We start from the raw sequence: 23,926 nt of genomic DNA on the forward strand, positions 1-23,926 counted from the left end.
ACTCTGGTGGAAGTATTTAAGGGTGACATCTCGATGCCTGAAGCTGACTTTTACTTACATAAAGTAAGTGTGTGTGTGTGTGTGTGTGTGTGTGTGTGTGTGTGTGTGTGTGTGTGTACATGTGGAAAAAAAGTAGGGAGAGAGAGAGAGGGAGAGGGAAAGGGAGGGAGGGAGGGAAAGAAAGAGGGAAAGTATCACAAAATATTAACAACTGGCAGTGAGTATACGAGTGTTCATTGTGCTATTCTTTCAACATTTTTCTAGTTGTGAAATCTTTTAAAAATTTCAGAGGAAAAAAAAAATTTCAGAGGAAAAGTTATTTGAAAAGCACAAAATAAAATAATGCCCCAATCTATATAAAGCATGAACTGAAAAATAAGGAGAGAGAGTGCTTTTCAGACACCTCCTCAATTTATGATCTTCACTTCTGACAAGGAGATGTTTCAAACCTCAGAACCTCACTTGAAGCCTCATGTTTAGAGCCCTGCTAGACTGACATAAAACAGAACCCTACTGAGATTCATTCCAGTCCTTCTAACCTGCCTTGGGCACATCACTTAAACTCTTTAGACTTCAGTTCTCTAAACTATCAAGAAATAGAAAAGATCTGGGTTGACCTAGAGGATACCTGACCATTCTTTCAAGCTCTGAAATTCTCTGACTCTATAATCATACTTCTCAAGTAGCATTCAGGATCAATCTCCCTTTGAATATATTCTCATTGGGTTGACATTTTAGGGCTTTTGCTTCATCAGAGCTTTAGATGAAATGAGCACTTTATTTCAATATTAACCAGGAATGTTTAATCACATTTAAACAGATAAGCCTGAACACAGTAAGGATATCCCTCAGTCCTTATGCCAAAGCACACTCTTCTCACATGGGTCCTGTTGCACATTTAGGTTCGGTTCCCAGTTGATGGCCTCTGGGCATCTCACCAAGGAGTGAGCCTCCACGACCCAAGATGCCCCTGGGACAGCCAGGCAGACAGAGATGGAATGTTTCCTTTGGCCTTTTCTATATCAGGCTCCTAGGATATAATTAGGAGGTAGCTCTCAGAGCAGACAGAAGTTAAGTTGAAAAGTGTCTACGGAGAGAAGAGGGAGAGAACAGAGGAGACATCTTGTCTGGAGATGCTCTAGGATTCAAAGATTACATGATAAGTGATGAAGCAGTCCAGTCCTTGGGGGGTAGCGGAGATGGTCTCAGAACCAGCCAAAGTCAGCAAAGGGCCAAACTGTCTCCATATTAGTGGAGTTGAACCTCAAGCTCCAAGATCGCAGGGCACTAGACATTTTCTTATCTCAAAAAAAAAGTTTATTTTTTAAGGCAGGAGAGAATAGAGCTTAAAAGAATCTTCCCAAGCTGACCATAACCTTTTGAAATCCCAGAATGTCCTCACTTTGCTATTCTCCAGTTCTAAGATGGATCCTCCATGCCTCTATCATTCAAAAATGTACAGATCCACCAGTCCAGTTCCCTCATTTTACAAACAAGAAAGCAGGTTGAAAGAGGCCAGTAACTTGTCCAAGTTATCCAGCTAATTAGCCACAAAGGCACAGTTTCTTTGCTTCTTTGCTCCCTAGAACAGACCTTACTCTTAGACCCCAAGAGTGGCAGTCAAAGTGTCCATAAAGTTGCACAGAAAACAGAAGATGCACGTTCTCTGTATGGGTCCCATAAGCCAGCTCACTGAAGGTGCTGGGAATCAGGGACCGCTCTTCACTGAGACAGAGAACTTGCAGGTGCAGCAAGTGTGTGTGCCTTTTGGGGGAGATGAGAGAGCTCATGTTCACAGCCCTCCTCTTTCTCCTCCTGTGATTTTTCCAACTGAATTAAACCGAGCTCATGAGCAGATCTGGAAGTCTGAATAGACTGGGGTAAAGCGAGTTAAAACACATAACTGCACTTGAGATATAATCCAGGGAGAATATCAAAGCCAAAATGAGCCCCGTTTACGCCACTATCAGAATATATTCTTCAGATTTTATTTGATCTTTCCTGACTCTCTGGCACTGGTTCGAAGGCCACTGTTATGTTTTGATTGTTTCAATTTGCAAAATAAATTTGAAATCATCTCTGGCTTGTTCAGTTCTCTCATCTAGGGAAATAAAATTTAAAAATATATTCTCCAAGCAACCGTTTCAAATCCACTTAACAGAAAGCTCTCCAATCCTTAAACTTCATCCAACAGATGTACTAACATCCTGATATTTCTGGGTTTTTTAAATTGCATGACCCCTTTGTATAAATACGGATAGAGATAAGACTGATAGTTGTGTAAGCTGGTTGGATTCCAGCCAGGGAACAAGGAATTAATGAGAGTGGTCAGGAAGAGAGATTTCGAGACGGAGAACCCTCCTTTCACATCCTTTACTGCTTTCATAATTAACTGTAAGTGATGACCTAGGACCTCCCACTGCACATGGCCTTATATGGCCATAGAGAAGATCGAAGCATAGGGGTTAACAGCCTGGGAAGGTGCCTGGGTTCAGCTTCCAGCTCTGACACACAACACCTGCATGATCTTGGGGACATCATTTAACCTCCATAAACCTCAGTTTCCAAATCTCTGAAGTGGGGGCAACTGACAGCACCTACACTGAAGAATTGCTTAATATAAAAGGGTATATCATTCAACACCCATTTATGATAAAAACCCTGGAGAAAGTAGGCATAGAGGGAACTTTCCTCAACATAATAAAGGCCATATATGACAAACCCACACCCAACATCGTCCTCAATCGTGAAAAATTGAAAGCATTTCCACTAAGATCAGGAACAAGACAAGGTTGCCCACTCTCACCACTCTTATTCAACATAGTTTTGGAAGTTTTAGCCACAGCAATCAGAGAAGAAAAGGAAATAAAAGGAATCCAAATCGGAAAAGAAGAAGTAAAGCTGTCACTGTTTGCAGATGACATGATACTCTACACAGAGAATCCTAAATATGCTACCAGAAAACTACTAGAGCTAATCAATGAATGTGGTAAAGTAGCAGGATACAAAATTAATGCACAGAAATCTCTGGCATTCCTATACACTAATGATGGAAAATCTGAAAGTGAAATCAAGAAAACACTCCCATTTACCACTGCAACAAAAAGAATAAAATATCTAGGAATAAACCTACCTAAGGAGACAAAAGACCTGTATGCAGAAAATCATAAGACACTGATGAAAGAAATTAAAGATGAAACAAATAGATGGAGAGATATACCATGTTCTTGGATTGGAAGAATCAACATTGTGAAAATGACTCTCCTACCCAAAGCAGTATACAGATTCAATGCAGTCCCTATCAAACTACCACTGGTATTTTTCACAGACTAGAACAAAAAATATCACAATTTGTATGGAAACACAAAAGACACCGAATAGCCAAAGCAATCTTGAAAACGAAAAACGGAGCTGGAGGAATCAGGCTCCCTGACTTCAGACTATACTACAAAGCTACAGTAATCAAGACAGTATGATACTGGCACAAAAACAGAAAGATAGATCAATGGAACAGGATAGAAAGCCCAGAGATAAACCCACGCACATATGGTCACCTTATCTTTGATAAAGGAGGCAGGAATGTACAGTGGAGAAAGGACAGCCTCTTCAATAAGTGGTGCTGGGAAAACTGGACAGGTACATGTAAAAGTATGAGATTAGATCACTCCCTAACACCATACACAAAAATAAACTCAAAATGGATTAAAGACCTAAATGTAAGGCCAGAAACTATCAAACTCTTAGAGGAAAACATAGGCAGAACACTCTATGACATAAATCACAGCAAGATCCTTTTTGACCCACCTCCTAGAGAAATGGAAATAAAAACAAAAATAAACAAATGGGACCTAATGAAACTTCAAAGCTTTTGTACAGAAAAAGAAACCATAAACAAGACCAAAAGACAACCCCCAGAATGGGAGAAAATATTTGCAAATGAAGCAACTGACAAAGGATTAATCTCCACAATTTATAAGCAGCTCATGCAGCTCAATAACGAAAAAACAAACAACCCAATCCAAAAATGGGCAGAACACCTAAATAGACATTTCTCCAAAGAAGATATACAGACTGCCAACAAACACATGAAAGAATGCTCAACTTCATTAATCATTAGAGAAATGCAAATCAAAACTACAATGAGATATCATCTCACACCAGTCAGAATGGCCATCATCAAAAAATCTAGAAACAATAAATGCTAGAGAGGGTGTGGAGAAAAGGGAACCCTCTTGCACTGTTGGTGGGAATGTAAATTGATACAGCCACTGTGGAGAACAGTATGGAGGTTCCTTAAAAAACTACAAATAGAACTACCATATGACCCAGCAATCCCACTACTGGGCATATACCCTGAGAAAACCATAATTCAAAAAGAGTCACGTACCACAATGTTCATTGCAGCTCTATTTACAACAGCCCGGAGATCGAAACAACCTAAGTGTCCATCATCGGATGAATGGATAAAGAAGATGTGGCACATGTATACAATGGAATATTACTCAGCCATAAAAGGAAACGAAATTGAGCTATTTGTAATGAGGCGGATAGACCTAGAGTCTGTCATACACAGTGAAGTAAGTCAGAAAGAGAAAGACAAATACCATATGCTAACACATATATATGGAATTTAAGGGAAAAAAAATGTCATGAAGAACCTAGGGGTAAGACAGGAATAAAGACACAGACCTACTAGAGAATGGACTTGAGGATATGGGGAGGGGGAAGGGTAAGCTGTGACAAAGCGAGACACAGGCATGGACATATATACACTACCCAACGTAAGGTAGATAGCTAGTGGGAAGCAGCCGCATAGCACAGGGAGGTCAGCTCGGTGCTTTGTGACCGCCTGGAGGGGTGGGATAGGGAGGGTGGGAGGGAGGGAGACGCAAGAGGGAGGAGATATGGGAACATATGTATATGTATAACTGATTCACTTTGTTATAAAGCAGAAACTAACACACCACTGTAAAGCAATTCTACTCCAATAAACAAATAAATACACTTAGATAAATGTTTTCTTAAAAAGGGTATATCTTCAATAAAAACTAGCACAGATTCACACTCACTTTAGTGTCCGCAAGTATATATAGTCCCCGCCCTCAGGGAGCTAACTAAGCACGGAAGAGAGGGCCTGTGACACATTCGATGACACCGGTGAGACACCTGCCACTCTCCACGTGGAGGTATATCTGCAGAGTAACACTCCCAGCCTCTGCCCCTTCCTCTCTTCTATGCTGTTAGAGGCCTGCCCCTGTGGATGAGGCCTGGGATCTCCCAGAGCTAATGATGACCTTATGGGTCAGCCTGTCACATTCTGGATTCAGTATTAGAAAGGTGACCCGCCTTAGTTATGAGCCACCTTCTCTATCCTTAGTTTTAGCAATAACAAACATGATACCTTGGTCACCATATGCCTATTTCTGTGTCTTATTTCTCAACTACTTTAGAACTTGGATGTTGAAGAGGGTTATTTACTGAGCTTCTCTTCTAGCTCATTAACAAGCCATTCTTCCTACAGCACCTTTTTTTGTTTGTTTTTTTTTAGGCCTGTGGGATTCCAAAACAGCTGTCTGGTGATGCAGCTTGAAAAGACTCATCACCACTGACCCAGCTCTCACAGGTGGAGTATGTTTGCAGTTCACCAAACACATCCCAAGGGCTGAACATGCCCAATCCCAAGCTTCTTACAATGAACTTTGAGCCCCATGACTCTGCAAGTCATCCTGCAACTCAGAAGCATTATTTCCCATTGCCCAATATTTCTCAGAAAAAGAAAAACACGGTCATGTAGACTCTCTGTTCTTTTTGCCCATTATCACAATCCCAAAGGTAAGGAGTGCGAAAATATATTATGTAAGAACAGCTCAGTCATCCTCTGAGATTGTGGATTTCACCCCCTGAACAAAGCTCACAGGCAGCTATGGAGTCATGATATCTTCACACAAGGCTATAATGTCACTGTACTAACAATTATTGAGCCCAAAGGGATGTAGAGATCCCAGGACACGATTCCCAATCTCAAAGAACTCCTAGACTAAAGTGGAAGAGGTGCATAAATAATTTTAATGCAAGGTGTTATGGGTACACTGGAAAGAGTGCCTCATCTCAGGGAGGATGGAAGGAGGAGGGCGTTAAAGAAAGTTTGCTACGGTATTGGATACCTTATTCAAGATGAATAAACCAAGTTAGCTATTTATGAGTGCAGAGGAAATGGGTGTCAGGATATGTCAACAGATGAAGAGCATAAGCAAATAGAGGAGCATGGGATGTGCTAGAAAACCCAAAACTCCACCAGGGAGAGCAGATGAGGCTGGAGGGTTTGTCAGAGACAAGGTCAGGAGAGGCCAGAATGTGGCCCTAAGATCACCAGTGAGGGCTCCCAAAAACTCGGATTCCTTTGCCCCAGAAATTGGTTCTTCGATGAATAGGCTTTTGGCAAACCAGCCTGTGTGCATCTCAGTGCTGGAGCTACAAAGGTGTGTGAAAGCAGACATGTCCTTGGCCGTTACGGAGCTTCCATTCTAGTGGAGGCCAAGAAAGACTTGGCTAGACAAAGAGAGGAAGGGAGGGCAGAGAAGAGCATGTGCAAAGTCCTGGACTTAAAGGAGCATCAGGACTACGGGGGCCAAGAGAGAGGAGGTGACTGTGTTTGGAGCTGAAGGAGCGAACAGAAGAGCGGCCGAGACACTGATGCCAAAGCCAGCATGCTTGTTTAAAAAAAAAAAAAAAAAGAAGAGAAAAATCCTGTCTGGTCTATATTATTGGATGGGTATGTTTTGTTTTTAATGCCAAAACTATGATGTAACAACTTGATACTGTCCACCTGGAATTCAAAAGGCAGATTTTTCTTTTCTTTTTTTTTTTTTTGGTACCACCTTTGTCTGAGAGCCTTTGAGGAGCTCAGAGTGAGCTGGGAGAGACAGCCCTGTAACGGCCTCCACCGCAGGAGAGAGAAGCACTCAGAGAGGCACGTGGCACGTGGCACGTGGCACGTGGCACGCGCCCTGGGAGGGTTGTGGAGAGTCACTGTGAGGACACAGGGGCCACCGGGAGACCTTCACTCAGGGGACCCTGCTTCAAGGGAAAGCCAGGCCACATTAGATTCTTAAGGCACTAGGATTCCAGACTGGCTGTCCATTTTAATTCCTCTTGGGCCCAGCTTTTCATCTAGAGAACACTTTTGGCTTGTACCATTCACTTTATCCATAAAACAAACACACATCAAGTGCCTACTACTGCTATGGGTTGAGTTTTCATCTCTAGGTTTCCTAGGTGGCAATGACCGTTAGGCATTATCAGCCATTCACATTAATCACAAGTGGCAGAAATACCACCCATCTGGAAGCAGGGATGCAGAACTATCAAAAGCAGATTTTCATACCCAAATCAACGGAGGACTTGACTTTGCAGTGGAGGGAGGCATGGTTTATCACCTTTACTGACAGTGAGAAGGGTCATCACTGGCCAAATAGAAAAAAATAAAAATGAACCACTCTAACTACAACGGTGATGACTTGTCCCTGGTAGATAAGAAAGTGGAGAGCATGGTTTCCCTTGAAACAAAGCCCAGTGCCTGCGTTAGACTCAGATGTGCACAGCCAGAGCCACCAACTGCCTGGGCCAGCCTGGACATTGCTCTTGGAGGGAGGGAGTGAAGAAATCACCAGAAATCGCATCATTTTACCAACTACAAATTGGCACTTGCCATCTACCTCTACAAGGATTAAATCGTGAGCTGCTACAGCTGCTGACCTTCAACACCCCTGAAAGGAGTTCAGGGCAGGGATAAGGAATGAGGCACTCTGTGCTCTGGGAAAAACTGGCAGAACAGGTCTTCAGATAGTTAAATATTTTCAGCAGATTTTATGAGCCCAATTCTTGCATGTCCTCATATCTAGAAAAGCACTATAATCCTTCATGATGACGTCTGCTCCTTGTGACTAGCAGCATCCTTCTGCAAAAAGTGTGTGCTTGGGGCTTCCCTAGTGGCGCAGTGGTTGAGAGTCCGCCTGCTAATGCAGGGGACATGGGTTCGTGCCCCGGTCCGGGAAGATCCCACATGCCGCGGAGCGGCTGGGCCCGTGAGCCATGGCCGCTGAGCCTGTGCGTCCGGAGCCTGTGCTCTGCAACGGGAGAGGCCACAACAGTGAGAGGCCCACGTGCCATGAAAAAAAAAAAAAAATGTGTGCTTGATTGCATGTATACCCCCCTTCACCAAAATCACATATATACTGACCTTCCCCCCTGCCTCTTTGGAGCAGCTTCTCAGAGCTATCTGAAATGCTGTCTTCTGGGCTATAGTCCTCAATTTGCCCCCAAATACAATTTAACTCACAGCTCTCATGTTGTGCTTTTTTTTTTTCAGTTGACAATTTAAGGAAGATTCTTCTCCAATCCTTTAACCTTGTCATTTAAAAAAATTTTAAGGAAATCAAGCAACTTGAAAGACACTGCATGAATTCTGCCTCATTTTTCTGTCCTTCTGACCCAAAATTTCTGTGAGGGATGTTCTTGTCCACAGATGCTTGTTCTCATGGTGAAATGTGAGAGGAGATGCAGGAGATGCAGATGCCAGCATCTGCAGGAAGGAGGACCACTCATTCATTCTTCATTTGATTCATTCTTTTGAAACCTAAAAATTGGTATTATCCTCAGGAAGGGGCAAGGGCACATCCGCAAACCATATATATTCTGGAACGTGGATTACTCACTGTGAGTCTAATATATGTGTCTTTCTGTTTCTTATTCTGGTACTTTCTACTGTGTCTGACAAGAACTCCTGGATTATATGAAATAAAATAGCCTATGTTGACATACTATATATAACACTGTACTGGGTGTAGTGTCTTATTAATGAAGAAGTTGATAAGACAAAGTGACAAAAAATAAAATTTTGCTGAAAAAAGAAACCTGTTTAGGACACAGAAAAATATAATTTTTTGCTTCTGAAGGTAGGTTACTCACATGTTTAAATTTTATAATATCACAGGGAGCCAACAAAGCCCTCACTTAAGGAAGGAAACACAAAGACTGAGAGCGCTGGTGATCGGCCCAAGGCTGTTGAAGATATAAATGACAGGCAGGACAGGAATTCAATTTTAGGTCAGCCATTGTCTCATCCTACTACACCAAGAACTAACTTGAACTTGGAAAGAAAGACTTTCTTGTAATTACTAACATTGTTAGGGCTCTACATATGGACTGATGCAAATCATGATGATCATGCATGAAAATAATGATACATGCATGATAATAATGATAAATGATGATTAAACCCCAAAGTGAAGCCTCCACACAGTTCAGTAGGAAAGACATTCCATGTCAACACAAAGCAAAGATACAACAGGAGGGGGAAGAGTTTGCGGTCTTGGGGAGAATTGGTGGCCACTGGTCGATCATGACGGCCTCCCACAAATGCCATCATTCAACCACTGGAGCTCTCAGTGTAAATGAAAGGGAGAGAATTTTGAGGCACCTAAAATACAAAGTTATTCCTATCATCCTCAACCTTTTTGCAACTAGCTCCACCTTAACTATTTAAATGATTAAAAGACTAGATTAGTTGTGACTTTAAAAAAAAGAGAATCTAGAAAAATTAGTAAACTTTCTATTCTTTATATACTCACACACAAAAGCAAACAATTTTCTAACCAGATTTCATAAACGGCCAACTTAAATGTGCCCATATCTTTACTTCTAATTACAGATTAAAAAATGCCAAAATATTTAAAATTTAATTTAGGGAAGATACAAAGCAACAGTAACAATGTTTTTATGTTATGAAAGCTATTTTATGTTACTTTAGATCATATTTAATTAAACCTGACAGAGTTTTAAGTGTCAGAAATCAAGGTGAATAGAAGGCCAGAAATAAACCCACACACCTATGGTCAATTAGTCTACAACAAAGGAGGCAAGAACATGCAATGGAGAAAAGACAGTCTCTTCAATAAGTGGTGCTGGGAAAACTGGACAGCTACATGTAAAAAAAAAAAATGATATTAGAACACTCTCTAACACCAACACAAAAATAAACTCAAAATGGATTAAAGACCTAAATGTAAGGCCGGACACTATAAAACTCTTAGAGGAAAACATAAGCAGAACACTCTTTGACATAAATCGCAGCAGTATCTTTTTGGATCCACCTCCTAGAGTAATGGAAATAAAAACAAAAATAAACAAATGGGACCTAATTAAAATTAAGAGCTTTTGCACAGCAAAGGACACCATAAACAAACCGAAAAGCTAACGCACAGAATGGAAGAAAATATTTGCAAACTATGTGATCAACATTATCTCCAAAATATACAAACAGCTCATGCAGCTCAACAGCAAAAAACAATCAAAACTGGACAGAAGACCTTAATAGACATTTCTCCAAAGAAGACATACAGATGGCCAACAAACACATGAAAAGATGCTCAACATCATTAATTATTAGAGAAATGAAAATCAAAACTATAAAGAGGTATCACCTCACACGGGTCAGAATGGCCATCATCAAAAAGTCTACAAGGGCTTCCCTGGTGGCGCAGTGGTTGAGAGTCCGCCTGCTGATGCAGGGGACACGGGTTCGTGCCCCAGTCCGGGAAGAGCCCATGTGCGGCGGAGCGGCTGGGCCTGTGAGCCATGGCCGCTGAGCCTGCACGTCCGGAGCCTGTGCTCCGCAACGCGAGAGGCCACAGCAGTGAGAGGCCCGCGTACGAAAAAAAAAAAGTCTACAAACAGGGCTTCCCTGGTGGCACAGTGGTTGAGAGAGTCCACCTGCCGATGCAGGGGACACGGGTTCGTGCCCCGGTCCGGGAAGATCCCACGTGCTGCAGAGCGGCTAGGCCCGTGAGCCATGGCCGCTGAGCCTGCACGTCCGGAGCCTGTGCTCCGCAACGGGAGAGGCCACAACAGTGAGAGGCCCGCGTACCGCAAAAAAAAAAAAAAAAAGAAAGTCTACAAACAATAAATGCTGGAGAGGGTGTGGAGAAAAGGGAACCCTCCTATGCTGTTGGTGGGAATGTAAATTGGTATAGCCACTATGGAGAACAGTATGAAGGTTCCTTAAAAAACTAAAAACAGAACTACCATATGACCCAGAAATCCCACTCCTAGGCATATACCTGGAGAAAGCCATAATTTGAAAAGATATATGCACCCAATGTTCACTGCAGTATAACAGCCAGGACACGGAAGCAACCTAAATGCCCATCAACAGAGGAATGGATAAAGACATGGTACATATATACAATGGAATATTACTTGGCCCTAAAAAAGAATGAAATAATGCCATTTGCAGCAACATGGATGGACCTAGAGATTTTCATACTGAGTAAAGTAAGTCAGACAGAGAAAGACAAATAACATGATATCACTTATATGTGGAATCTAAAAAAGGGTACAAATGAACTTTTTTACAAAACAGAAACAGACTCATAGACTTAGAAAACAAACTTATGGTAACCAAAGATGAAAGGTGTGGGGGAGGGATAAATTAGGAGGTTGGGATGAACATAGACACACTACTATATATAAAGTAAATCATCAACAAGGACCTACTGTATAGCACAGGGAACTCTACTCAATACTCTATAATAACCTGTATGGGAAAAGAAAATAGGTATATGTATCTATTTCATATAGATATATGAAAAAGAACAGATATATGTATATGCATAACTGAATAACTTTACTGTATACCTGAAACCAACACAACATCGTAAATCCTCCAAATATAAAATAAAACTTAAAAAGAAATCACGGTGAAGTACACAAGATGCAATGTCTCAAAGCTCCCTGGAAACATCTGAGCTTCCAAAAAGAAGAGTCAATGAAAATTTAAAAAGCCAGCTGTTCTGGTTTCCAATGTATATGGTTTTAACTCTGAAGGTGGGTTGACTGGTGAATATGCCCACTCACTCGCACCTACACACCCACACATGCACGCAGACACACATACACAAACCTTTTAACTATTTGTTTCTGTTGGATTAGTTACCGTATCCCATTTGAGCTCCCACCTGAATAAAAAAAAAGTTCTTAATAAGGGATGCTTTCTAGAATGCTTTGCCTAGGATAATACTGCAGAGTTTATTAACCAGTTAATAAGAAAATCTACTTCGCAATTCAATGAGACAAGGTGAACTGATGATTCTCTTGGCAGGACTCCAAAACAAACCTGGGGATTCACTTACCTCTTGGCACATGTTTATGGCATTCATTCACCAGTGAAGAAACCGGGTGATAAGAAAAGGCAGGGCTGAGAAGAGAGTAGCATTAACACACCTGTTACCTCTCTACCATCAGAAAATGAGAGTGCGGCTCTGCCATGGAGAGAAAGCAAATTGTGAAGGACTTTGGATCTAACAAGAATTTTCATGGATAAACAACAATGTCCTACTGTATAGCACAGGGAACTGTATTCAGTATCCTGTGATAAACCATAATGGAAAAGAATATGAAAAAGTATATATATATTGGGTGGGCCAAAAAGTTCGTTCGGGTTTAAGTAGACATTTTTCATTTTCACGAAGAACTTTATTGAACAACGTATTCACTAACCGAATGAACTTTTGGGCCCACCTAATATATATATATAATTGAGTCACTTTGCTGTACAGCAGAAATTAAACACAGCGTTGCAAATCAACTGTATTTCAGTAAGACTTTTTTAAAAAAAGAATTTTGCTAGCATCACCGACCATGATTCTAGCTTTTGTTAAAGAGTTTTGAATTGTGAGGGTATTTCATAGGTTCCCCTTTGTATTTTAAGATAGCAACAAAGTTGCATGCAATTTAAGACTCAAGGAAAATACTTCACATGTTAGATGGATGGATAGGTGTTCAAATAGCCTGATGGTCACACTAGTTCCTGGGTTATAACTTTGTGAGATTTTCCCTTTTTCAAAGCATTTCTTTGCACGTGGTACGTTCATATCTGGTGGTGAGGTAAGGGAAGAAATTAACATTTCAATGGTCAAATCAATCTCATCACTGGCCCCAAACTTTCCTCATCTCCCAATGCGTAGTGGGTGGTCAGATTTACTTGTGACAGTGATTAAGGAGAAAACCAGTTCTTTCTTATTTTTATCCTATTCTTTCCCATTTTCCAAACTCCTACATTTCAAGCTGTGATTGAACAACTTTCACACTGAAGTCAACATTGATTAATCAGAGAACTATTGGCATAAATGGAAAAACTCCAGCCTAGGATTTTGACGGAGAATTTGTTGTTGTTATGACACTGGCTAGGACTCCAAGTTCTTAGTAAGGAGAAAAATGTACCACACGATTTTTAATATCCAATAGGACATGGGAACAAAGAGCCGGAGTTTAACATGTGCCAGAGAACCAGTGACCCTGGGCTAAAGCCAAAGTCTGAGCACTGGCCTCCCTGTTCCCAGAGGCTCATGCAGAATATGACTTTTCAAATTGGAGGAAGCAGGAGTGAAAAGTATATTTAAACAGATGTTTTTAAAATTAGAAAATAAGGGGGTCTTAACATATGTCAAACCCTGAGAAGCTCTTCCGTAAAGAGCCACATAAATTGACCATTTTCACTTAACTGTGCCTGATTTCCTCACACACAGCCTTAACAGAGCCTTCTAGAACTTCAGCCTCTTTCTGAAAATGAAAAGTTAAGCTGGAAGAGTTAAATATACACAGATATGAGACATGATCAAAGCTCTTTTTGGTGTTAGAAAATGTCTTCTCCTGGGGCTTCCCTGGTGGCGCAGTGGTTGAGCGTCCGCCTGCCGATGCAGGGGACACGGGTTTGTGACCCGGTCCGGGAGGATCCCACATGCCGCAGGAGCGGCTGGGCCCGTGAGCCATGGCCGCTGAGCCGGCGCGTCCGGAGCCTGTGCTCTGCAATGGGAGAGGCCACAACAGTGAGAGGCCCGCGTACCACAAAAAAAAAAAAAAAAGTCTTCTGCAATCCTAACCTGCAAATACCTGACTTTATTGCTTAAATGTGAAGTTGGATATTTGATGTTTAAGTTTTATACCTAGTGAATTACCATCTCAATAAATAAAAATATCTATTAATGATGAGTGAAAATATGTAACTACTTAATTTCCTAATATAATGTCTCTATTTACAAAATGAAATTGTAAGGTATTTTTATTACAAATATATAGATACAAACAATATCTATACCTTGGGCATGTTATCAATATAACCTGCATCCCTGATTCTCTACTGATCAAAAAGAAACGATAACTTCAGTGTAGCAACAGCGGGAAAAGGAGACTGAGAAGGCCCAGTAATGTGAACTCCAGTGAAGGAAATGCAGCTCTTTCTTCCCCCCTGACCCCCACCCCATCCCTGGAAGCTCTCGCCATGATGCTGTGCTAGGCTCCTGCAAGACTCAAAGGAAAAAACACAGAATCTGCCCTGAATTCAAAAATGTCACCTGGAGATGCTGTCACCGCTACCATCACGTCATCTCACTAAGGCCTCCCCGCCCCCGGTACTGCTGAACTAAACAAACATCCTCAGTGCTGGCCCCTCAATTTACCTTTGGATAAAGATTGATTAGGTCATCCCATGGAAGAGATTACCAGAAGTCTCCCTCTCCTCTATGGAAAGGCTCATCAGAAAGTAGAATCCCAACCGAACGCCTCCAGATTCTTAAGATACATATAGCAGTGGCTCTCAAACTTGGCTGCCTAATCAGAATCACCTGGGAAGCTTCTAAAAGTCAATCCAAAAGTTCGGGCTGCGTGCCAAGAATACTTAGGCCCGACTCTCCAGGGCTGGTACCCTGGGCGGCAGCAGAAAAGCCTCCCAGGAGCTCCCAATGTGTAGCCAGGACTGAGGACCATTGTTTTGCATGTTCCTGATACATTCTGCAGTCAGGAGAGGGGGGATCCCGCTCCAAGGGGCTGAAACTCAAGACACTACAGGGAACTGATGACAAAGACATCCGTGTACCTAAATGAAGGGCCTGAAAAACTTGAAACAAAATCAGCGGAGACCTTGTGAGTCAAATAAACCTCCCAAATTCAGCCGTTCAAGAGCTGTAGGTGGCTACAGGGTCCAAGCCCACTGCCTCAAGTGTGACTTGGAATTCAGGAAAAGCTTCTCGCCGAAGAGAAAGATGCTTTTTGAAGGAAATTTCAGACCTCACACTTCTAGAAACACCGAATTCCAAGTTAAGTACTTGAGGGGAATGGCAGGCAAAATACTCCTCTTGCTGTTCAATTATTAACTCTCCTTTTTTAAGGTGGTGTTTTTGTTTTCAGGATGAGCCCTTGCAATTAAATGTGTGCACATTACATGCAAATAGGATGTGACCCCAGTGTGGGGAAGACCTCCTATAAGAAGGAGGGCAAGTAAGAAGCTGGGGTCAGCTACCGAAAGAACCTGTAGACCTTGTACTTTTTTTCTAGAGATCACTGAATACAGAACCAAACGTTTTGAAAAGTTAGGCAGGGCTGTCCTTTGCCCTTGGCAAATTCTGTATGTAAATCATCCAAACCGATTCTGCAGAACCTTTAAGGGGATAAGATTTCCTTTACCACACTACAGACCTAGAGTGAGAATTTCTCAAGTTGGAGACACTACAAACGGTAAAATAGATGAAGATTTCCGTGAAATCATCACCAGGAAACACAAGATATACGCTTAACTCAAATTTAGTAGTCCTGACACTGAGCAAACGCCTCTGTAGTATTTATCCAAGAAGTCATAAATTCTAATATGTGCTCATGACATTCTTGAGAGACATAAAAATTAAGGCTTATCAACAAAGTGAGTGAATACATATGAATAATTTCTTTTAAGAAAAGTAGGCAATGTATGAGAAAATAATCTTCAAGGCTAAATCTTAATTGAAAAAACATGTTGGTTAAAACATGGTTAAAAACCAAACGCTACTAAATTTCTGATAAATTTCCTTTCAAAATTAGCGTGTCAAGTAATAGGCAAAGATTTTCAACAACCTGGCTGACCAATAATCTTGCTAACATTTAAAATAAAACCCCCTAAAATCACTCTTAATTCCCTTCTACAGACTTTTAAGAAAGTGTCTAGCTCTGAAAAAAATCAAATAATGGAATAAGAAGTGAGGGAAGGACTGAAAAGAAAAGCTAATTAGGTTTGTTCATCCCTGACTTAACTAGTCAATTGTTTTGAATGAAGCAATACTTTGTAAAGAAGACATGGGCTTCCCTGGTGGTGACACGGGCTTCCCTGGTGGTGACACGGGCTTCCCTGGTGGCGCAGTGGTTAAGAATCCACCTGCCAATGCAGGGAACACGGGTTTGAGCCCTGGTCCGGGAAGATCCCACATGCTGTGTAGAAACTAAGCCCATGCACCACAACTACTGAGCCTGCACTCTAGAGCCCACGAGCCACAACTACTGAGCCCATGTGCCACAACTACTGAAGCCTGCGCGCCTAGAGCCCATGCTCCACAACAAGAGAAGCCACCGCAATGAGAAGCCCACTCACCGCAACAAAGAGTAGCCCCCACTCGCTGCAACTAGAGAAAGGCCGTGCGCAGCAATGAAGACGCAATGCAGCCAAAAATAAAATAAAATAAATTTTTTTTAAAAAAGAAGACATAGATCATGCTTCTTAAGTAATTACTTAAACTCCTAGAGCACTAATCATTTTATCATTTTATGACCTAAGAAGGGTACTTTGTTATAGTTTCACATTTGGAATCAGGACTAGCCCACAGAGAAAATTATTCAGAAAATAATAAAGAAGAAATCGATCAAAATGACTGACCTAAACAATCAACAGAAGAAACAATGAGTTGATTTCTGGCTTTTGAACTTGCCCCAGTAATAACCTTCTATTTTCCAGTGCCATTTAATTTGTAAAGCACTTCCTTTTGCTCACGTTGGCTTATGAAGTAGACAGAGCACGTGCTGTCTGCATTTAACAGACAAGGAAATGCGAGACCGGAGAGGTTACACCGCTTCCCCTAGGACTGAGTCAGCAAACTCCAGACCATGCACTAAATCTGCTCTTGGCCTTTGTTTGTTTGGCCCGTGAGTTAAGAATAATTTTCACCTTTTGCAAACAGAGTTTATAAGCAAGCGTCACTCATTCGTTTACGCATTACCTATGCCTGGTTTTGTACCACAGCAGAGCTGAGTAATTGCAACAGAGACTGTATAGCCCTCAAAGCCGAAAATATTTCCTCTCTGGCCCTTTACAGAAAAAGTTTGCTGACTCCTGCCTGAGACCCACAGGTGAGCGATGAGCAGAGCCCATATTTGGGGGAACCAATCCAGTGATCTTTCTACTCAACATTTTGCCTCTCCTTAAGCCATGTCACTATGTGGTTCATCCCTGGCATATGTTTGAAGGATAAGAGGAAGTTTATGAAGCATGAATGCAGGTACTTGAAGTAGAAAGAAGGAATTGAGAATGGAGCCAGAGACAGCAAATGAGGAGGAGACAGAGGTACTACTGACTCATTTCCCAGTTTCACAGGTGTGTGAAAGGAGAGGAATTCTGCTCTTGGATGGACCATACCCAGAGTCTCACCCATTCCTGATTTAGAGTATTTAAATGATGAGATTGGGGACCGTCTGAGTTGATATTTAGATCAGATTTGAGGCTTGGAGTTGATGCTGTTTTTAGGGTTAAATCTTTGGGGGATATTAGAATGGGGTGAATGTATTTTGCTTATAGGCTGGACATTCTTTGGGGGATTGGGGCAGAGGGCAGACTGTACTGGGTTGAATAGTGTTGCTTTGAAATTCATGAAAACTCCAAATCTCAGAAAGTAACTTTATTGGGAAATAGGGTCTTTGTAGATATAGTCAAGCTATGATGAGGTCATACTGGATTAGGATGGGCTCTAACCCAATGACTGCTCTCCTCATGGGAAGAGGGAGGTTTGGACACAGAGAGGAGAACACCATGTGAGCACAGAGATACAGAGGGGAGAGCTCTGTGGGAAGACAGAGTCAGGGACTGGATGGAAGCATCTACAAGCCAAAGGACACCAAGGATTGCCAGCAACCATCAGAAACTAGGAGGGCAGCATGGAACAGAGCCTCCCTCAGAGCCTCCAGGTGGAACCAAGCCCCTTGATTTCAGACGTCCAGGCTTCAGAACTGTGAAGGAAGAAATCTCTGTTTTAAGCCACCAGTTTGAAGTGCTTTGTTATGGCAGCTGGGGGAAACTAATGCAGATTAGTGGGCAAGGGGACATGGCCTTGTGAGAAAGAATTCAGATCAAGAGAGCACAAGAAAGTGGTACAATGTCAAACCCCATAAAACCTTTTTGTTTGAAATATAAACTCAGAGTTCCTCTAGAAGACCTTGAGGGAAAACCAAACAAAAACCCAGGGACCTTGATGACTAAATCTGACCAGGTTTTTACAAACACATGTTGCCAAGATAAGCAGAACTGACTTATACTTGAGCCTTTTCTTCCCAATAGGCCTGTTTACAAATCTATCCCTAAATTCCAGTTAGTCACCCCACTATGACTGGGCAAACAAATGCCTTTTACAAAGGAGGAAAGTAGATTAACTAAAATTACCGCAAGGACGTTCCTGACATACCTCTTCTCTGAAATAATCCTAAATTTCCACAGATGACCTAATTTTTAAAATACTTTGTAAAGGGTGATTTCTTTTTTTTACCTGCATGCATTCAAAAAGATATAATGTATATACTCAAAACCAATGTGTAAAGGAATCAGAGTCACTTGTGGAATCACCCAGTGGCTCAGGACGCACCTCTCATATTACTTGGCATCAGATATACTAAAGACTAATTCCCACCACCAACACCCTCCCCCCACCACCTGTCACACATGCACACACACATTTTTCAGCATAACACTGTTGAAGGTTGAAGCTGTGGGCAAGCTATATTCCTTCATTTCCTCAAGACTGCAAGGAAATGGTGGTAAAGACACAAGGTTGCAGTCACACTGTAAAGGTACGTCTAAAATCTGGTGCATGTTGAGTTTTCCTATGTAATCCAGTCACTGAGTAATAAAATAAAATTAGATTGATTGCTCTGAAACTCTTTGTATAATGTACATGAACACAGATGCCACAAGTTCATGATAAAGTTGCCCCTGAGGTCCATACTTAGACCACTATTCTGGCATTTGAGCAGCTAAATTCTTTTCAATTGATCCACAAGAGAATCAGACAGAATTTTTCTCTTTATCATCATGTCATGTTGTAACTTGGTATCAATTATTTTAAAGAAACTCTATCAGTTAGATTCTTAATGAACTTATACATAGTATTTTCCTGTGGATTTACATTCCAATACACCATAGAAAATATTATTTGTCTCCTCCTCCCACCCTCCTGCCTCATTATTTTCCTATAGTCTTAAACAGATATGTATTTTAAGTAACCCACGGTGACAGGAAAGCAAATGGCAACTCCATACCATTACTTTATGAGAGTCCTCTGCTAGTTGAGACACAAGCATTACCCTTCATAAATCATCACTTAGCTCCTAAGAAGGGCTAGCTCCCCAAACAAACAAACAAAGCCCGCTGACGACTTTGAGTAGTCTGCAGGGCATTTTCCTAAGACTGGGAATTCTTAAAAAGTTGGCCATTGTAAACCCAAGATCTCCACTGCTCCAATGAAGAAATTAACCAGGTATCTTAGCTGAAAGAGGAGGTGTATATGGATGTCTTCCTTTTCTCAGCATCTGAAAGAAGTCACCAGCATGACTACCCACATTTCTGAATTGCTGCGCACTGGGCAGCACCACACTACCACTATGCTAGAGCTTCTGCAGAAATAAGACTGCGGCGCTGTTGCTAAATTCATCGCACTCCTCTGGAGTATCTCTACCCCAGAATCTGAGTTCAAGAGCTTCTTTAGGCCTCTGATGGAAGCACGCAGTAAATCTTTTAGTTCAGATACATATGCTAACCAGAGGAGGATAGCACGCATTCACAAATGGGTCCAACACTCTTAAGCATGTTACCTTATTCTGTTCACACACGTACTGTATCCTCAGGGTATCCATGGCTCTGATCATGGCTTGCATGGCGGTGAATATGTTTTGATAAACTAGCTTCGTGAACCCCTTTCTGTCTTCGTCGCTGTAACCAGACCCATGGATGATTCTCATTTGCTTGATAAAGGTGCTTTTGCCACTTTCTCCAGTTCCTAATAAGACAAAACAAGTGAAAAACGCAGTCAGCAGTCTTTAAAAGGAACAGAGTGAGAAAGAAAGTACCTCCTGGCAGCGTTGGCCAAAATGAGGATTAGTAAATTGATGGGGGTGGATTTGGAAAGGGCCTGCCGAGTGCTTATGCAAGTTGAGGCTGCAGGTAGTGCCATCCTAAACCCCTGGGCAGAGGGGTCCCCACCCTGGACCCTGTGCTTTAGAAGTCCACAAATATCACACATACACACACACACACAATTTATTAAGGACACATGAGTGCCCATGTCACTTGGAGTAATCCTAAACATCAGCTCTTGTGACTAACACTGTTTAGGCCCCAAGGAACTGCTCCCCGACATCCCTTGCCCTATGACCTCGAAACAATTGGCATCCGTGTCTGAAAGCCCCAAACATTCGAGGGTTTCCCCACTGCTAATACCAGCCATGGCAGCGATGGGGGCTGCTTCAGAGCGCAGGGAAGGTTTGAGCAGCAGAAACACCGGGATGTGAGAAAAGGCTAGTTAACTTGTCAATTCCTTTCTTTCAAATACATGAATACAATGGATCCTCGCACAATGAAGCACCATCCCTAGCTGTACCAAATGTCTATATTCTTCCCCTTCCTCATATTCCAATTTGTAGTTCAGGAGGTCCTCCAAACTCACAACACTTGTACATGGCAGCCAAGGAACATTTTACAACATCAAACCATTCCTACTGCTCTTAAATGTGCATAGATGTCCAGATAATATGTGTGAAACATGATGCCAGGGCTTTACATTAATATTAGATTGAGATATTGTTTGAATAGACAGGAAAAGGTGCAGCGTAAGTGACAGACATTTGTGTGATGGAATTAAAATATTTTCTTTCTAATATTTTTTGTGATAAAGATAATTTATCTCAGAGATCCCATTACCATGTTTGGAACATAATATACTACATTTATGGTTCATTTTCAAATCCAAGTATTGCTTTAAAGAAGTTTTTTTAACAATTCAGGTTGATATGATCCTCAGTAGGGCAAAGTTTCTTCTAATTGGAATTAATGAAAATGATCTCAGAACTAAAATGACTCAATAAAAGCTGGATTCTTCAAATGGGTGAACTGTATATATACGAATATATATACAATATATATTCAGTATACTTGTTATAAAAAAGTCATCTAACAGTATTTCTATTAAAACACAAACTGTATGAAAATCTTAATTAAAATAATATAATTCGTGATTTTACTATAAAGGACAAAAATTATGAAATAGGAAATGATGGATTAATTATAAAATATTTTATTACGTATCCACATCTCATTGACCCAACAGAATACCCAGACAGTGTGGTTATAGTTAAATTCAATCATCTTTGATACTTTGTTCGCTCTTAGTCATATTAAAAACCATAGTTGTATGTATCTTCTTTGACATTTTAGTTATAAAGAGACGTTTGTCATGGTAAGAGGATAGAACATATTAATCATGGTTTGTTGGCTTGACTATTGCCTGTAACCATTTAGACTTATGGGACGTGGGTCTCTGTCTGCACTCTCGCCGAGGGCCCTGTGAACATCAGGCCCCGGAGAAACATCTAGCGGACTCGAACAATTTTTCCAGGTGAATAGTTGAGACACCTCTTAGCATTTGATAAGATCTTTCCTTGTAAGAAAAAAAAAAAAAAAGTTCCTTCAGGTTGATCTTTTCAAAACACAAACCTGCTTTTCTATGTGTCTTCCCAACCTCGGCTCAAAACCCTCAATGGGGGCTTCCCTGGTGGCGCAGTGGTTGAGAGTCCGCCTGCCGATGCAGGGGACACGGGTTCGTGCCCCGGTCCGGGAAGATCCCACATGCCGCGGAGCGGCTGGGCCGGTGAGCCATGGCCGCTGAGCCTGCGCGTGCGGAGCCTGTGCTCCGCAACGGGAGAGGCCACAACAGTGAGAGGCCCGCATACCGCAAAAAAAAAAAAAAAAAAACCCTCAATGGCCTCCCCTCAGCTCAGGAAGAAAGAAGACTCTACTGTGGCCAACAAGGCCGTGTGGTCTGGCCCCTCCGTCTTCGCCAGCCTCTTCTCACAACACGCTTTCCTCCTCCCTCTGCACTCTAGCCACAATGGTCTCCTCGTTGCAGCCTCGGCTCATGCCTCGCACGTTCCTGGGATGGTCTCCCTTCACCACTCTCACTGCTGCTCTTCACCTGGACTGGTCTGCCTGATGAGGTCAAGTCCCCATACTCTAGGTTCTCAGGGTACCATGAACTTCTGGTTGGAGCACATGTTCCAGCTGCACTTTTGCCCATTAATGTCATTCTTCCTTTGACATATGCCTCCCTTACCAGCCTGTAAGTTTCGTAAGGGGAGACAGGGGCCATATTTGTTTTTATTCACACTGCCTCCCCTTGGGCCAGGTATAATGCCTTACACTTGGCACAAGCTCATTAAGCTTTTATAAAATTGTGATAAAATACACACAGCAAAATTTACCATCTTCATTATTTGTAGGTATACAGTTCAGAAGTGTTAAGTATATTCACATTGTTGTGCCATCTCCAGAACCCTTTTCATCCTGCAAACTGAAACTCCACACCCATTAAACAACTCCCCAGTCCTCCCTCCCCCCCAGCCACCTTTCTCCTTTCTGTATCTAAGAATCTGACCACTCTGGGTACCTCATATAAGGGGAATCACACAGTATTTGTCTTTTTGTGACTGGCTTATATCACTTAGCATAATACCCTCAAGGTTCATTCATGTTGTAGCCTAGGACAGCATTTCCGTCCTTTTTTTTTTTTTAAAGACCCTGATTATTTTTTATTTATTTATTTATTTTAATTTATTTATTTTTGTCTGCGTTGGGTCTTTGCTGCGTGCAGGCTTTCTCTAGCTGCAGCGAGCGGGGGCTACTCTTCATTGCGATGCGCGGGCTTCTTATTGCGGTGGCTTCTCCTGTGCCGGAGCACGGGCTTTAGGCGCGCGGGCTTCAGTAGTTGTGGCGCACGGGCTTAGTTTCTTCACAGCATGTGGGATCTTCCTACACCAGGGATCAAACCCGTGTCCCCTACATTGGCAGGCGGATTCTTAACCACTGTGCCACCAGGGAAGCCCTCCTTCCTTTTTTTTTTTTTTTTTACATCTTTATTGGAGTATAATTGCTTTACAATGGTGTGTTAGTTTCTGCTTTATAACAAAGTGAATCGGTTATACATAGACATATGTTCCCATATCTCTTCCCTCTTGCGTCTCCCTCCCTCCCACCCCTGTAGGTGATCACAAAGCATGGAGCTGATCTCCCTGTGCTATCGGCTGCTTCCCACTAGCTATCTGTTTTACGTTTGGTAGTGTATATATGTCCATGCCACTCTCTCACTTTGTCACAACTTACCCTTCCCCCTACCCATATCCTCAAGTCCATTCTCTAATAGGTCTGTATCTTTATTCCCGTCTTACCCCTAGGCCCATCATCGGATGAATGGATAAAGAAGATGTGGCACATATATACAATGGAATATTCCTCCTTCCTTTTAAAATCTTGAATAATATTATTGAATTGAAAGTATTTTTTGACTACATGATAGTGATATGGAATTCATCCAATCTCAGCTGCCTTCACTATCCACAAATAGGAAAAGAGGTGGCTCATCCTCTCTCAACCACCCAGTGTGCTATGTGGGTGGCAGTGACCTCAACCATGGCAGGAACCACCATGAAAATGGCCAAGCAGGAGGCTTATCCTGATTCTCTGTGACCCCTTCCTGGTTACTCCCCAGTCCTAATAATGGTGACTGTTAGAGAGTCACACTGTGCCTGGTACTCTGCACAC

General features: G+C 41.9%; 1 protein-coding gene across 1 annotated transcript in view; it reads right to left on the reverse strand.

Moving 5' to 3' along the window:
- GNA14 (G protein subunit alpha 14) overlaps positions 1-23,926 on the reverse strand; it is a 194,198-nt gene that overhangs the window by 75,723 nt on the left and 94,549 nt on the right. The window contains exon 2 of the mRNA XM_004285837.3: positions 19,930-20,114. Coding sequence (XP_004285885.1) covers positions 19,930-20,114 — 185 coding nt within the window. The remainder of the gene's footprint in view (positions 1-19,929; positions 20,115-23,926) is intronic.

This window comes from Orcinus orca, chromosome 6, assembly GCF_937001465.1.
Source record: "Orcinus orca chromosome 6, mOrcOrc1.1, whole genome shotgun sequence".
Lineage (NCBI taxonomy): Eukaryota > Metazoa > Chordata > Mammalia > Artiodactyla > Delphinidae > Orcinus > Orcinus orca.